This window comes from Myotis lucifugus, unplaced genomic scaffold (assembly GCF_000147115.1).
Source record: "Myotis lucifugus unplaced genomic scaffold, Myoluc2.0 scaffold_5, whole genome shotgun sequence".
NCBI classification, from domain to species: Eukaryota; Metazoa; Chordata; class Mammalia; order Chiroptera; family Vespertilionidae; genus Myotis; species Myotis lucifugus.
In genome coordinates, this window is record NW_005871053.1 from 9,436,464 (window position 1) to 9,452,056 (window position 15,593).

At 41.3% G+C, this 15,593-nt stretch overlaps 1 protein-coding gene across 1 annotated transcript in view; it reads right to left on the bottom strand.

Annotated features, from left to right (window-relative positions):
* Window positions 1–15,593, bottom strand: part of RAPGEF4 (Rap guanine nucleotide exchange factor 4) — a 298,063-nt gene that overhangs the window by 47,550 nt on the left and 234,920 nt on the right. The window contains exons 14-18 of the mRNA XM_023744830.1: window positions 14,509–14,585; window positions 13,925–14,071; window positions 12,002–12,117; window positions 5,655–5,743; window positions 2,112–2,190 (exon numbers count right to left, since the gene is read on the bottom strand). Of these exons, the coding sequence (XP_023600598.1) occupies window positions 2,112–2,190; window positions 5,655–5,743; window positions 12,002–12,117; window positions 13,925–14,071; window positions 14,509–14,585 (508 nt within the window). The remainder of the gene's footprint in view (window positions 1–2,111; window positions 2,191–5,654; window positions 5,744–12,001; window positions 12,118–13,924; window positions 14,072–14,508; window positions 14,586–15,593) is intronic.

Here is a 15,593-nt window from a genome sequence, read left to right on the forward strand (position 1 = left end):
GCCAGTGGCTACCGGGCTAGCACAGATGTGGAACATTCCCATCATTACAAATGTTCTGTTGGACACTCCATCTATTTGCTTTCAATAAATTAGGCCTACTTTGGTTTTAGCCACCTCAGTTGTACAATACATTGTCAAAAAATGTTCTTAAATGGTAATTAAGGGATAAGCTTTTAAGGAACTAAGTTATAAAGAAAGAGCCGCCATACCCAGGCGTGGAATGCTGAGACTTGGGTGAATCATGGCTCTGTCACTGCCTTGGGCACGTCACTCCATTTTTCTGAACTTCAAAATCCTCATTTGTGTCATAAAGCTAATACTAACCCAACAGACTCCTGTAAGGGTAAGTGGTATGTTACAGGCTGATGCTCTTAGCATGGCGCCTGACACGTAAGTAATTGATTCCAAATAGAATAGTGGAGAGAATCTAGGTTCCTGCAGGGCCAGGTATGATGAGGGGGGTCTAGAGCACTAGGTGGCTATCTCCTGAGAAAAGAACTAGGATTGGGTACACAGGTTCCTCTTGATTCTATTGTTCACTTCCCTGTCTCCACCTCCCCTGGCCCCCAACATCATTACTGCCATACCTTCCTACCTAGAATGGCCAGGACTTTAGGATTTTTTATTTAAAAACAGAGGTCAGTGGTAACGAATGTTTTCAATCAACTCTAGAGGAGAATAAGCTAATAAATGAACAAATCAGAATTTGCAAAAAATTAAATTAGTATTGGGGGCTTGAGTAGTAAGATGATATGACTTATAGCCCAAAGTACTCTTACTCTTCCTTTGGTTTTTAAGTCCACTGTACTCTCTTACTCTTTTTTATTTTGTTTGACTTAAGCTTATCCATGTGCTGTTGAAAAAATTAGTGTATATTCAATGGTGGTTTTTATTTTTCCTTCCAACAAATCTCAAAGATCTAAGAATGACTATCGTGTATGGAGCTGAAAGAGCACAGAGAGATTCTGAGTGTGTTCATTTTACTTGAGAAAAACTGGTTATGAGCCAGAAAGAACATATAAAATATAAGTCTCATTAAGCTGTCTTTACTTAGTAAGATAGTTCCCAGGCAAATACCCAAATTTCACTCTTGCAGTTCCCTCTGAATAACACATTCAACTCAAATCTCCTATCCTCACGCATTCTATTGACTTCAAAGAGAATGATGGGTGAACAAGAAAATGAGAATCAGATAGGGCAATTATAATTCTGAAAAAAGAAAGCATTCCCAATGTTGATTGGATTGCCCAGAAAAAAGAAAGCTATTCTCCTTCAATATATTTAACTGCTCACAAAAGGCCAAAGTGTTTTGGGTTCTACATTTTTGTTGCTTTAAAAATAAAGCAGAATCGGAAAATACGTTTTCACATAGCCCCCAACCCCCAAATTGAGAGTGTGTCTTATTAATAATATTTACTTCTTTTACTTAATTTACGTTTTCTGAAAGTTCCCTCTGAGCCAGACATGGTATACCAAGTGGTCAATTCAACAGACTATTGAAAAGCTGCCCCAAACAAACTCAACTTTTAAGCTGCCAAGAAGAACTGCCATTAGAATTTCAAGTTTTATAACTTTAAGTAAATGTAATGATAATAAAAATAGCAATGAAGGAATGAATTTTCAGTATCTAGAGGAGAGGATGGACCAGGACAAATGTAAAAGAAAAGCTATCCCCTAATGATAACTTGTCTTTAAGCCAGTGGGTTAGTGGTCAGATTAATACTACAGCTTAGAGGAGGAACACAAGCAGGCCACGACCCAACCTGCCCGGTATCCTAACAGGTACAATGTCTGCCTCCCAGGTTAGTATTACCCCTAGTAATACTCCCAGATTCTTCTCCATACATTTCTCTAGCCTACCTCCCAGGTATGTATGTTTCTGACCGGTATCACCTTCCTGAAGTGACTTGATTCCCATTTTGCACCAGTAATGAGGAAGAAATCCTCCAACATGACACAGCAAAACCATGCCAAGGAGAGCTGGGGTCTATGCTGGGGAAGCACCGCTCTGCCTGGGCCATGACTTACCTTCAGAGGCTGGGGTGAGGTAATGGCCATGTACATGTAGGGTGTCTTGAAGGGAATAGAGACTTTTCACAGTAAAAGGATATTGGGCCACCAGGGCTGGGCAAAGCTGGGTATTTGGCATAAAAACACAGTGCATCATAACAAAGTCATTTAAAACAGAATCTGCAGGGGAAAGAAAATGCAAAGCAAAAAAGGAAATTAGGTTCTTAGAGAAATCTTTAGGAAAGCAAGTGTATCTATTCTTTGGTTCTCATATACTGGCTTGGAGAATTATGGTTTTACTATACACAGAAGCACTGCATATAAAAATAACTTCCTGAATATATATATATATATATATATATATATATATATATATATAGAGAGAGAGAGAGAGAGAGAGAGAGAGAAACCCATGGATAGTACCATGTATGCAAAGAAACATGGTCATTTGTCACCTTTACACCATATGTCTTTTGTCAATATCACCTTTTCTTTATCTCTTTTTCACCTTCTATTTCCAGAGGGAGCAATGAAGGATGAGAGGATGATGGAATTACAGAAAAAGAAGGTGGTAACAGCAGAGAACTGGTGAGGATAACAAAATATGGAAAGGAAAAGAGAGAAAATAAAACAGGCTGTGAGTAGCAACAGAAGCAAAACAAAGCTCTCTAGTAGATTAAAATGGTGACTGTCCTGTAGTTGAAGCTGTTTTGTAGGTAGGTAATAAGGCAAGTCCCAAAGATAAGCTTCATTTGCTTCATTCTGAATTCATGCTGGTTCTTCATTGCAAAGACAACATTCTCTAGTCAGCGTTGGTGGAAAAGCACATGAAGGCAGGCCTGAGAGCCTGTGGAATCCACCTGATGAAACTTGGAATCCAAGATGCCATGGGGACTTTCAATTGAAACATGAACTACACTGGCTGAGATTTGTGAAACTCACATAGCTTTTCAAATAGAAAGTGGTGAGAAATGTGAAAATTTTAACTATATAAAATTAGATAAACATTACTGCCTATTTAAATGAACTTATATTGGCAAAGTTGGAATCAGTGATTACAGGTTTAACTATTATACTCATCTAAAAAATTGAGATATAACTGACATACAACATTACGTAAGTTTAAGGTGTACAATGTATTGATTTAATACATTTATATATTGCAATATGATTACCTCTGTGGTGTCAGCAAATGCCTCTACCACGTCCCATAATACCACTATTCTCATTAAAATATAAGGGATAAGTGTAACCCCAAGCTGTCATCCTGTCATTACTCGGTGTTACCAGTCATTTCAGTCCCAGTATACTGAACCAGAGAGGATGCAGACAGAAGTTGTATAGAACAAAGGGACTTTGGCTTGTCCAAGTTTGACATCTAGGGTCTCCTTTACATGTTTTAGATATTCTCTGAGGAGAGGGGAGATGATCCTTGCTTATGAGGCTCCCAGAAGGCCTGTGCTATACAGTAGTTCACACTTTGCTAATGCGGGGATTTCAGTAGAGCACTCCAAGGCTGGGGAGCGGCCACGTTGCATGGCAACTACCCACTTCACTGCATCCTTTAGTTTCTCATCACGGGGCCCGTCACATTCTCCCCAATGCTTAGCTTTGCACTTAAGATCCTCCAGGATCTGTAGTCAAATGCTTAGGCCTTACCTTCCTTCTCCCACTTCTGTATATGATCGCCCAACAAAACCAAGCTGCTTGACCTGACCGCTTCTGTGTCAGTACTGATGTTGCACTTCCGTGTGGAACGCTTTGCCCCCAGGCTCCAGTGACTAGACACCAGACTGTTTTCAGGGCCATTTTGAAGGGTATATTCTTCATGATACTTTGCCCGACCCCTTCAATTAGTCAGTGCTCCTGAAGCACTGACCACATCCTGCCTGATGGTCCAGCTGTTTGCACATTCCTTTGTGTCCTCTAGTTGGTTATAAACTCCAGCGCGTGCCTTGTCCAGAGCATTGAGCTTAGTGCTTTCCCAGGGAGATACTCAACAAATACGGAGGCAAAAATAGCTGCCCTGGAGCCAGAGATCCTGGCTTTATAACAACGACTCCCCAATTAACTCGCTATATAAAGAAAGATCTCAGATAATCTCTTTATAAAATGAGAAGCTGGAATGAAGAGCTAAAATAAGAAGTAATCAGAGCTAAAATACTTTTAGAAGGTACATAAAAATAGTAATTTCACTCACAGATGGTGGAAATGGACCTTGAACTACCACTGGGTTGTTAGATAAGTCTTTGAACTTCTTTTAATGAGAAATCTTCTTTCATGTAGTTCAGTTTGCTTACAATATTAACCTTTTATTCTGAGTGAGAGGCCAGTAGCATAGAATTTTTTTTAAATTGAATGTAGACTATTCTAAAGTTAACACAAGATGGTTCCCAAAGTGGAGAATGATAGTATAACTGGACACTCAGTTCACCCGCAAGATTCATCTCATTCACCCTCCAATCTCTGAGTCTTAGTGAATACTACTGTAAGGTAGTGTTATGTGTTGAATTTTATCCTCCCAAAAGACATGTTGAAGTCCCAATCCCCAATACTTCAGAATGTGACCTTATTGGAAATAGGGTCTTTGTAGGTGTTGTCAAATTGAGATGTGGTCTAGTGTGGGCCCTAATCCGATATGAGTGCTGTCCTTATAAAAAGAGAAACTTTGGAAACAGAGATAGATGCACAGAAGAAAGGTTATGTGAAGAGTTAGGGAGAACATGTGACAAGGAGGGCAGAGTTTGGGGTGGTGCATCTATGAGTCGCGGAACATCAAAGATTGCCGGCTAAAAGCCAGAGGCCAGGAGAGGGGCATGGAGCAGGTTCCCCCTCACAGCCCTCAGAAGGAACCAACCCTACCGCCACCTTGATCTCAGACTTCTAGCCTCCAGAACTGTAAGACGATACTCTTCTGTTGTTTAAGCCATCCAGTTTGAGGTACTTTGTTACATCAACCCTCGCCAACGAATATAGGTGATGGTAGTTACACTCTGGGGCAGCCCGCAACTCTACAACCACAGACAGAACTATTTTACTCCATTGGAGTGAGGTTGTGCCTCTTGTGTAGGCAGCAGCAAATCCTTTATGGGAATAGGTGGAATTTAAATGATAACCTAATAGATGTCTGTAAAGGTGAATTTAAATGCTAACCTATGAGACCTGACCAGGTGGCTCAGTTGGTTGGAGGCAGGTTCAATTCTTGATCAGGGCACATACATAGGTTGTGGATTTGATACCAGTCATGGGTTTGATCTGGTCAGGGCATGCATAGGAGGCAACCAGTCGATGTTTCTCACATCAATGTTCCTCTCGCTCTCTCTCTCTTTCAAATCAATAAACATATTCTCAGGTGAGGCTTAAAAATAAGTGATAACCTTAAGAAATGCCTATAAAAGCCTAATCCTCATGTGTATGAATGAGATTGAGCCATTCCCGAAGGACAGCCAGGAATGGAGCAGGCAGAGGAGGGTCAGAAGGATGACTCCCTGCGTGGGCCACACAGGGATGCTCTTAGGATGTTAATCCAACAACCCCTTCTAAAACTGTTTTGTCCACACACGCTGAGAATGAACTCAGGATTTATTTTTTTTACAGTGTTCTGCATGGGTTTAGTGAACACACAAACTGTTCTAGGTATTTACCTGTTGCTTCATTTAAAGCTGGCTCAAGGCGTATTGTTTCTAGAAAATGCTCTAAAATTTTTTCAGGTGTTCCTGACATCACAGTATACCTGGATAAAAAATAAAAACATCATCAGCTTTTCAAAAGTGGGCAAATCATTAATAAATAACTTTTCACATATCTAAGATTTTTTTTTTTAGATCCCAGGAAACCATTTCAACTTAACTTATGGCCCATATTCTCGCAGCGGTTCTCAACCTGTGGGTCGCAACCCCTGAAAATACACCCTGCATATCAGATATTTACATGACGATTCATAACAGTAGCAAAATTACAGTTATGAAGTAGCAACAAAAATAAGTTTATGGTTGGGGGCCACCACAACATGAGGAACTGTATTAAAGGGTCGCGGCATCAGGAAGGTTGAGAACCACTGCAAGAGAGACCATGTACTTTGCCAGTCACACAGGAGGACAATGAAAAAACCACAAGTGGAAGTCGTTACTAAAACGTGACTCTTTTTCCCTACATGGAACTAAAGTAAATTTCTTGGAGAGCGGCTCTGGCAGGCTGGGAACTGAGCAACTCCAGCCTTGCTCCGAGAGGAATGAGAAGAAGCATGTGAATCCCAGGGCAATTCAGGGCAGGCACGGGGAGCAGAGAGGGGAAGCGACAGTAAACTAGGTTACCCATATATGGGTTACTTGTAGCGAAATTTCAGTCCCACAGTGGATTCCCCTGCCTATTTCTGGAATGCTCTGTCTTTTCCAACTGTACATTGGCATGTGCTTTGGAAATACAGCTAAGAATAAAGCAGGAGAAAAACACACACCCCCAAACCCAAACACCAATGAGCAAACAAGCAAACCCCAATAGCCTCTGAATAAGCAATAAATCAGCAACAGGAAATTCACATAATTTATTTCAATGTCAAATATATTTTTGGGGAGGTGTTATTATTTCAGAAGATCCATTTATGCAGATCTTCAATCAGCATGAAAGGATTTATTTTTAAAATTGAATGTGAGTTATTTCAAAGTCATATTCAAGATGGTAACAAGACAGTGAATGAAAACTTAGAGGCAAAATACATTAAGATGATATGGGGCTCCTATTCCAAAATTCAGACTTTGCTTTTCTGCTTGGCATTTCATCCACAGCAAAATGACAGGGGAGAAAAAACAACAATGAAAATAACAGTCTCTTATGTTCATAGAGCAGTGGTAGAATTTGGCTCTAGGAGAACCTAAATTCCTTCGCCTTCTCACCAACATCCTTTCTTGTTTGAGGCCTTGGAGGTAGTGCATTGAAATCCCAAGAATTTCCCTAACATATTAAATCTCAGGGTTTTAACCTCATGCCTGAGGGAGTGAAGAAGAGGCAGTTCAACATACGACCATCTGCATGTGAAAACAAAGACGGAGAGTGCATGAAGCAACTCTGGTATTGAATGAGGTAATAAGTGCAGTCTACCTGGACGGCAACCATTAGCTAAAACTATTCTGTGTCAGCCCTGGCCAGTATGCTCAGTGGTTAGAGTGTTGGCCTGTGCACTGATGGATCTCGGGTTCGATTCCTGGTCAAGGGCATGTACCTGGGTTGCAGGTTTGATCCCTGGCCCCAGTTGGGGCACGTGTTGAGGCAACCAATGGGTGCCTCTTTCACATCAATCTCGCTCTCTCTTTCTTTCTCTCTGTCTCTCCCCCCACTCCTTTCTACTATCTCTGAAAATCAATGGGAAAAATATCCTCAGGTGCAGATTAACAAAAAATTTTAAAAACACATATTGCGTGTGTGTGTGTGTGTATGTGTGTGCATGTCTACACATGTGTGCGTGTACACAGGGGCAAAAAGAATTGAAGAGTTAAATCTTTGAGGAAGCCTGGATTTGGAGACTAGAGAAGAAGAGGGGAAATAGGGAAAAAAAATACTTTAATCTCAAAAGCATGACCCTTTTCTCAAAGTAAATAAGGTAGAAGACAATGGTTTTTTCCTCTTGTAGGCAGTGAATATTTGAGAAAAAGAGAGGGCATATCTATAAATACTATCAACGCTTCAAAGGGAAAAAATTGCTGTTTGCGTTCAGCGACTCCTAAAATGCATGATTCTGGGATGGTGCTCAGCAGATGCGCTGGAAAGGGAGCAGCATCTGGCCACATGGTAAGGACCTGGGGTGGGAGGGGGCGCTCCGCATCTGTCAAATGTTGACTGTGCCCCGGACAACGAGGTGGGCCCTGAGCAGTGTCCTCACCTTTACTCCTGCTAGTTAAATGTTAGCTTTATTCTGCAGGCGGAGAAACTGCTCTGCAAGGGGAGGCATCAGGCCCGCGGTCACACGGTGCGTAAACACGAGGTCCCTGCTGTGAGCCCCGGGCAGCGCACAGCGTGAGTCTCAGGTCGCTGCAAGGGCGTCCTGGGCACCAGGCAGAAGCTGCGTCTAGGTACTTGGAGCCCATTCTGAACAGGAAGTCAGCTGTGCAATGGAAAACCCCTTCTGAAGGGAACTTGTTTGCTTTTTTTCTGAAAAATGAGCTTTATGTGGAGTGTAAATATGTTACATTAAAAACCAGTTACTTGTTATTTACCACGGTGCTGGGCAGCTGCCGCTAGTAAACGTTTAACTCTGATGGAAGGTTGGCTTCACATTCTGTGTTCCCAGTGTGGACATCCCTTACCTAGGGTACTATGTCTGGTCAGAAAGAGGAAAGACCAGAGCAGCAGGCCAAGAATCCTATCAGTTCACTGAATAGAAGTGGTCTCTCTAAACTTGGCCACAGGGTCCATCTGACACCAGGGGATCTTTCTTTTGCTACCAAAGGCTCCCTCTAGTGGCTCCCCCTGCTGTGGCCATGTTACCCACCTCTCCCTCTTGTGGGCGCCAGGGAGGGCTGTCTGGTGTGACGTTCTTTTAAGGCAGGGACCTCTGAAGGCTGAGGGCCAGGGAGTTTCTGGCCAGGCATAGCCATCTGTGTGGTCTTGCAGCTCCGGGTTTGACTGAAACATCACGTTATTGCTTTGTTTCAGGCTGGGCATTCCCAGGCGTCTACTGCTGACCTCTGTTTAAATGCGGGACTTGAAGACCAGACAGCATGACTCTGTTCAGTTTATTGCACAAAGGAGCTAATTTAGCCCAAGTTAAAGAGAACCCCAATTGGTTACATTATCCAAGTTGTGAGGGCTTAAACCTGTGACAGAAAATCTTCCCCTAACTTCAAGTCTGGAAATGAAGTTAGGAAATCAGACACTTCCATCTGTACCTAGAACAACAACAACAACAACAACAACAACAAAGGTGTGTGTGGAGGGGGGAGGGGGGAAGCCTGAAAGAGATTATCTTTCTGCAGACAGGTTGGAGTTTGATAGTCTAAGGATGAGCAACACAGTAACTAACACAGTCATCTGAAATTCTTTCTTTCTTACTAAAACCACATGACCACAGAGCAGAGGATAACCAGAATGGTAAATTTTGAGGGCTCCATAAAGTTGATACATCATGAGAAATACTGTCTTGCAATTGACATTTGACTATCACACTCACAGGGAGTGGCTTGGGTAGAGTTAGGCAATTCTGAAACTTTTCTGGATTTCTCAGGGGAAAAGGGAATCAGAAAAATAACATTATTATCGCACCAAACGTAACCTTTTTTAAGTTCAAAAAAGACAATTTCTGAGGAGATAGAAGTCCTAATGGTTCCTAAATTTTAAGTCCATCCATAGACAAGATTGTTGCCATGTTACTGAAGTTATCCAGAAGATCAGGCCAAAATTCTCTCACACAGCCTCCCCTTTTCAACTCAGGTCTGGCTTGGGGAAGCTCAACATGGAAAATAACCCCCTGAGAGAGTAGCTTTGTATTCTTCAGGAAACTGACTTTGCTGTCACATTATTTTGTACTCATTGATATTTCTTAATGCTGAGAACATGCCAGGTTTTTTAATTATATAAGAAATTTGGATTGGTCTAGAGGACACATATAAGGAGATATAACAGAAATCAGATCCGGGCCCTAAAATAAGTTTAATACACATGGCCTCTCCTTTTCTGTTCTCTTTAGTTTGATTTCATTAAAAAAATCTATATTTGGATTATGCTCTGAATGGAAGATGTTGTAACAAGCAAACGCTTTTGATCATTCTGCCATGAAGATCAAAATGAAGAGGCGAAAGATGGGGACCTCCAGGGGACCTCTTGGCCAAATGTTTCAAGGTTACGGAGAATGTTCAAGGCTTCCCTTTTCAGGTTGCAAAATTTTCCTGAGACACCTGAAGCATTATTAAAGAATGCAGATCATCACCGTAAATGTCCTAGTTCCATGTAAGAGCATTAAGGAAAATCATTGGAGATAGTCCCAACCTTCACATAAAATATGTCTTAATTTTCATCCTCTATGGGCTGGAAGGACAACTATTAAAAAAACTTGAGCATGAACATTTTCAAGAATGGATGTCAGTGAAAAAAAATAATGAAGAATTCTGGATGGTCATTTATAGATTTGTAAGTGAAAGGATATGTCTTTTTTATTTTTTAAAGAATTTTGATAGTGAATTACTCTTTTTTAAATATATTTTATTGATTTTTTACAGAGAGGAAGGGAGAAGGATAGAGAGTTAGAAACATCGATGAGAGAGAAACATCGATCAGCTGCCTCCTGCACACTCCCTACTGGGGATGTGCCCGCAGCCAAGGTACATGCCCTTGACCGGAATCAAACCTGGGACCCTTGAGTCCGCAGGCCGACACTCTATCCACTGAGCCAAACCAGCTAGGGCAGGATATGTCTTATATAGTTCATTTTATGTCACTCCTTTTGAAATATATTGGTTTGCAAGGTTTACTACATAGTGTTGAGGATACAGTATTTATATACCATGTTTTGCTATAATAACCTGCAAGGCTGCAGGAGAAAAGGCATGGGCATTGATCAAGCTGGACTTGAATCCCAGCTCTATCCTTATAAGCTTTGTAATCTTGGGCAAGTAACTTGCTTCTCTGAGCCTAAATTTTTCTATCTGTTGAAAGGAGTTGTAATATGGGATTATATAATCCTAGAGGCCCGGTGCACAAAATTCAAGCCCTGGGGGGGGGTGGTGGCTTAGCCCAGCTTGCGCCCTCTCGCAGTCCAGGAGCCCTTGGGGGGCTTAGGCCTAAGCCATCAGTCAGACATCCTTAGTGCTGCCGTGGAGGTGGGAGAGGCTCCTGCCACCACGGCTGCGCTCGCCAGCCGTGAGCCTGGCTCAGGGCTTCTGGCTGAGCGGCGCTCCCCCTGTGGGAGTGCACTGACCACCAGGGGACAGCTCCTGTGTTGAGTGTCTGCCCCTTGGTGGTCAGTGCGCATCACAGCGACCAGTCGTTCCGCTGATTGGTCAATTTGCATATTAGCCTTTTATTATATAGGATATGCAAAATATACTATGGCTATTCAATAATATTATATTTCTTCCCACCTTCCTTGTAAATATGTCCATTCATCCAGATGAAGATATCTGAGCCTTAGGCATTTAGTCTAAACAATAAAAGTCCATCAGTTATGGGGAGTGTCCTGATCAAAGAGAACACCCCGTTTACATGGCAAAGAAGGAAAGATTACTGGGATGCATTCCTTTTTCGACATATTATTTGGTGACATTTCTTTAGCTACAGAATTGCTCTTTTTATTATCCTAAGATTGGAAATTAATCTTCAGTTTCAAAACGAGATTCTGTGATTTTCTACAATTTCTTGGAGCTGCATTTCCTAATTCTCCTGTATTACCATCCAATTGTTGGTGCATTTGATGAAAGAGTCTCAAGTAGGAAGTTGCTGCAAAGGATGGAACATACACATACTGTACAGACCCAAGTTTACACAGCTCCTGAGAAGCAAGTACCCTTTGGACAGAGGAGGCCAGAGGCATGCTTCTAGGCTGCAATCCAAGTCTACCTTATATTTAAATCTGGGTTTCTGTCAAAGATACTCATTCTGATAACAAGACGAAAACACTTCTTGAGAAATCCTCCCTAGGAAATTCAAATGCCAACGGGTCTCATCACCTGGGGTCTCCATGCCCTTGGGCTGCCTGGCATTCCTACTTCCATTGTTCTCCCCGATGCCTTCTGTTCCAAAGCTCCCACAGTTGAACACTGTATCCAGAGAGCATCTTTGGAGTAGGGGGATATTCTCCCCCATTACGCTAGGCAGCACCAAGCTAAACACAGTGCCAGAAATGGATACATTATACTGCACAAACTGTGTGATTAGTCAATAGAGAGAAAAGTCACACACACGGCCATCTCCCACAGAAAAGGAGAACATGCTATTGTGGAAATGATGATACCATGTGAAAAGGTTAATCATAGTCTGGCGATTGCAGCGTTGGACGCAAACCTACTTTTGCTGAGGCTGTGAGTTTCCTTGATTAGAAGCCCTGCTCCCCGCTGGGACCTTCTCCAGCACCAAGACATCTTGGTCGTGTTCTTTCAGTCTGACTGTATTCGCCTCAACGTCCTGCAAATACAAATTACACCACATACAGATGCTGCCATTTTCTCAGACAATGAAAAAAAATTTCAAATGCTTCAGAAACTCATTTGGTGCTTGTGATGCTAATTGTTGTGTCTACAAATTAAGTCATTTTCAAAGTCAAGGGCTGGAATGGCCAGGGAGAGGACCAGATGAGGTTTGGGCATGTGGTTTCAAAGCTCTGCTTTTACCCCCAATTCAGAAAATCAGCAGAGTAGAGAGGAGTGTGGCTGTGCTCTGAGAAACTTTTGGGAGAGGGTGGTACAGCGGGAAGATAAGGGAACAAAGCATTTATTTTTTATAAAAATATGTGGCCAATAGCACTTAGCTTCAACCAAGTTCTTTCATTCTGCTTTTCTTATGAGGACATTTAGTATTCTTGGGAATGCTACTTTTTTGCTCCGAACAAAAGACTTTACTTATTTTATTATTATTATTTCTACAAAATCAGTTTGAAATGTGTTAAAAACATTTTTTCAGTAATTTTGAAGAATTTTATAAATCACATCCGTGATAATGGTCCTTATGTGATTCTTTCAAAGAATTTTTTTGGCTAAATGTAAACTCCATATGTGCAAACCTCAAAAAGTTAGTTCAAGTTTACCTCTAAATTTCAATTACCTACTTAATTTAAAAAACGTAATGTGCTTTATCTCATCATTTGGTCCCTATTTTAAAAGAGATTAGATAAGAACCACGTCAAATTCTATGTGGTATTTTTTTCTATATTATTCAATGGTATAGTTTTTAGTGACACTTTCTTTGCATTAAGAGAATGCACTCCTAAGACAAACTTTGGTGTCAGAAATTGGGCCACCAAAGGCAAATATGTAAGGCTGTGTAGTGATAGGTGTCCATGCATAAGGAATGGAGAATGATGTTGTAAATCATCATTAAATAATGTCAAATGTACCAGAAGCATAAAAGCTGCAGTTTGGACTTTCGGGGAGGATGGACAAAGATGCTAAGGGTGGGAGAGGAGAGAAGAGAGTTTGCTCTGTGAGCCAGCAGGGAAGGGAACAGAGCTAAGTGATCCTAGAGGGACTGTGTCTCAGGGTGAACTCAAGCGAGGGAGGGATGCAGTATGGGCCACCTGAGACACTGCCATCAGCTGGATTGCTCTTCCCAAGGAACCAGGGGCTGCATGGTGGGGAAAGGCCAGGGCCCGTCTCTTCTAAAGATCACCCACTCTCATAAATACCGTAACAAGCTAAGGTAGGCCCATCTGCAGAGCCAACTTTAAATGCAATTACTCTTCACCTACTTGCCAAAGTCTGACATTCCTTTAGTGTGAATCAATTTGACATAAAGCACTTGAAATAAAAACACTTGGTTAGAGTAACCACGATTAACATTAATTCCCGCTAAAATATAACCACTGACTAACTCGAGAGAGCATGTGCTGTTATAGAAAGGCTCAGATTTGGGATGAGGTTGGAGGTAGAGACTAGAAAGGTTTATGATAGAGGAAGACAGGAGTCAGGGAGGTATCACATGGACATTTGCCAAGGCAGTCCCTCTACATCTTCTATTCTGATGGACCGGGCCAGACGTGTGCAGGGTTGTTTGGTCTAGCCTGGCATGCCCCAGGTGCAGCTTTCCTGGAATATCCCCTCTGGGCCCCAGAATGCACAGCAGCACAGTGAACATCCCAGGTGTGTGACCAAGGCTCTTTGTTGCTAGAGCATTCATTAATCGCTGTACTGCTCAATTAACATGACACTCGAGTCTTTTCTTCTCTTGCAAAAGGAAACATGGGATGCCCCTCAGCCACGCTTTGCCTTGGACTTACCCTCAGAATCCGGTTGAAATCCTCCTTGTCTACTCTTAAGAAATGGCAATTATCTTCTCGCAAAACGATAGAGGCAGCTCTCGGGGCATCATTCACTAGCGCCAACTTGCCAAAATCATCTCCTTCATGCAGGGTACAGACCACACCCTAGAGAGCAAACATTCAGAGGAAGATGACCCCTGAAACAGAACCAACACCCACCCACCTCACCCCCAAGACCCTGTTCGCCTAACACACTACGTACAAATGGGCTTTACCCAGGGATGCCGAAGAGGAGTTACACAATTAAATTGTAATGTTTCATTTTCCTTTCATTGAGTCATATGGGCTATGGAATAACCTAAATGTATACATTAGAATCTATAAGGGATGGGCCCCAGAAAGTTCAATACCACTCTGAGTATAATAATTTAGATAATTTATGATTAGAGATGCTATAATGACTTTTCTTCATCGAGTAACAATGTTGTTGCAAGTTTAATGGTAGCACTAAATTGTTAATGCTTAGAGCTACACTAGTAAGTGGAGCATAATAAAGACTCAAAAAGAAAAATACATATATAGATATATATATATATACACACCTTGCCGTAAATGACTACATTCACTGATCCTTTTAGAATAATGTACCAGGAGGTACCTTCTTCCCCCTGGTTAAACACTAGATACAAAAAGAAAAGACTTATGACAAGAATAGAAGCACATCAATATAAATTACAGCTTATCAAATCATCATTTTTAAGCTCCCAGAATTACACATATATTCCAGAAGGGGAAAAAATGACTGGCAAATACTAACTTACTCAGGTGGCATATTGTTTCCTTTTCTATAGAACATAAAAGGAACAGAAACACTGCTCTACTGGCCAGGCCCTGAAAAATCCATTGGTACTAGACATCAACTAACAGCAATCCAGTTCATCAGGCAATACTCTTTTACCCACAATTCATCAAAACTTACTACACTACAGAAAATAGTTTTTAAAAGCAATCGGACCAGTAATGTGAATTGAAAACATGCAAATAGGTACTGTTTATTGTTTATGGATATCTATCTATCTATCTATCTATCTATCTATCTATCTATCTATTTTTTTAATGGGTTGGGATGAGAACCACTACATTTAGGGTAGCAGTTACCGTGGGAGGGAAAGAGAAGAATAAGATAAGGGAGGAAACATGGGGCCTTCGACTGTATCAATAATTTCATTCTTTAGAAAACATGAAAAAATATTGCATGCTAGTGTTTAATGTAGACTTCAAAGGTGCTTGTAATAACCTCTATTATTTGTTTGAAATATTTAAATATTTCACAATAAAATGAAAACAATCAGTAAGTTTGAGTGAAAAGAATAAAAGAGAAGTTATGCATCACTGGTGATCATGAAAATAAAAACTAACGTGAACCTTTAACATTTCAAGAAAAGACATTCTTACTAAAATAAATGTCAATGTTGGAGATGCCACTTTTGATGACTGAAAAACATTTTGAAATATAACTTCTGTAACTCCTTTTGCAAGTCCTGCCTTCTGCTTATTTGACTAACCCAAGTCAGTGTGAAGAAAGAGCAAGACTTTCCAGAGAGTGTCTCTTGAAACGTTAACAGGTATCCATTAAACGAGTGTTCTGTGTTCCACTCGGGTTAGGAAGTGTGAGTCTAACTGGTGT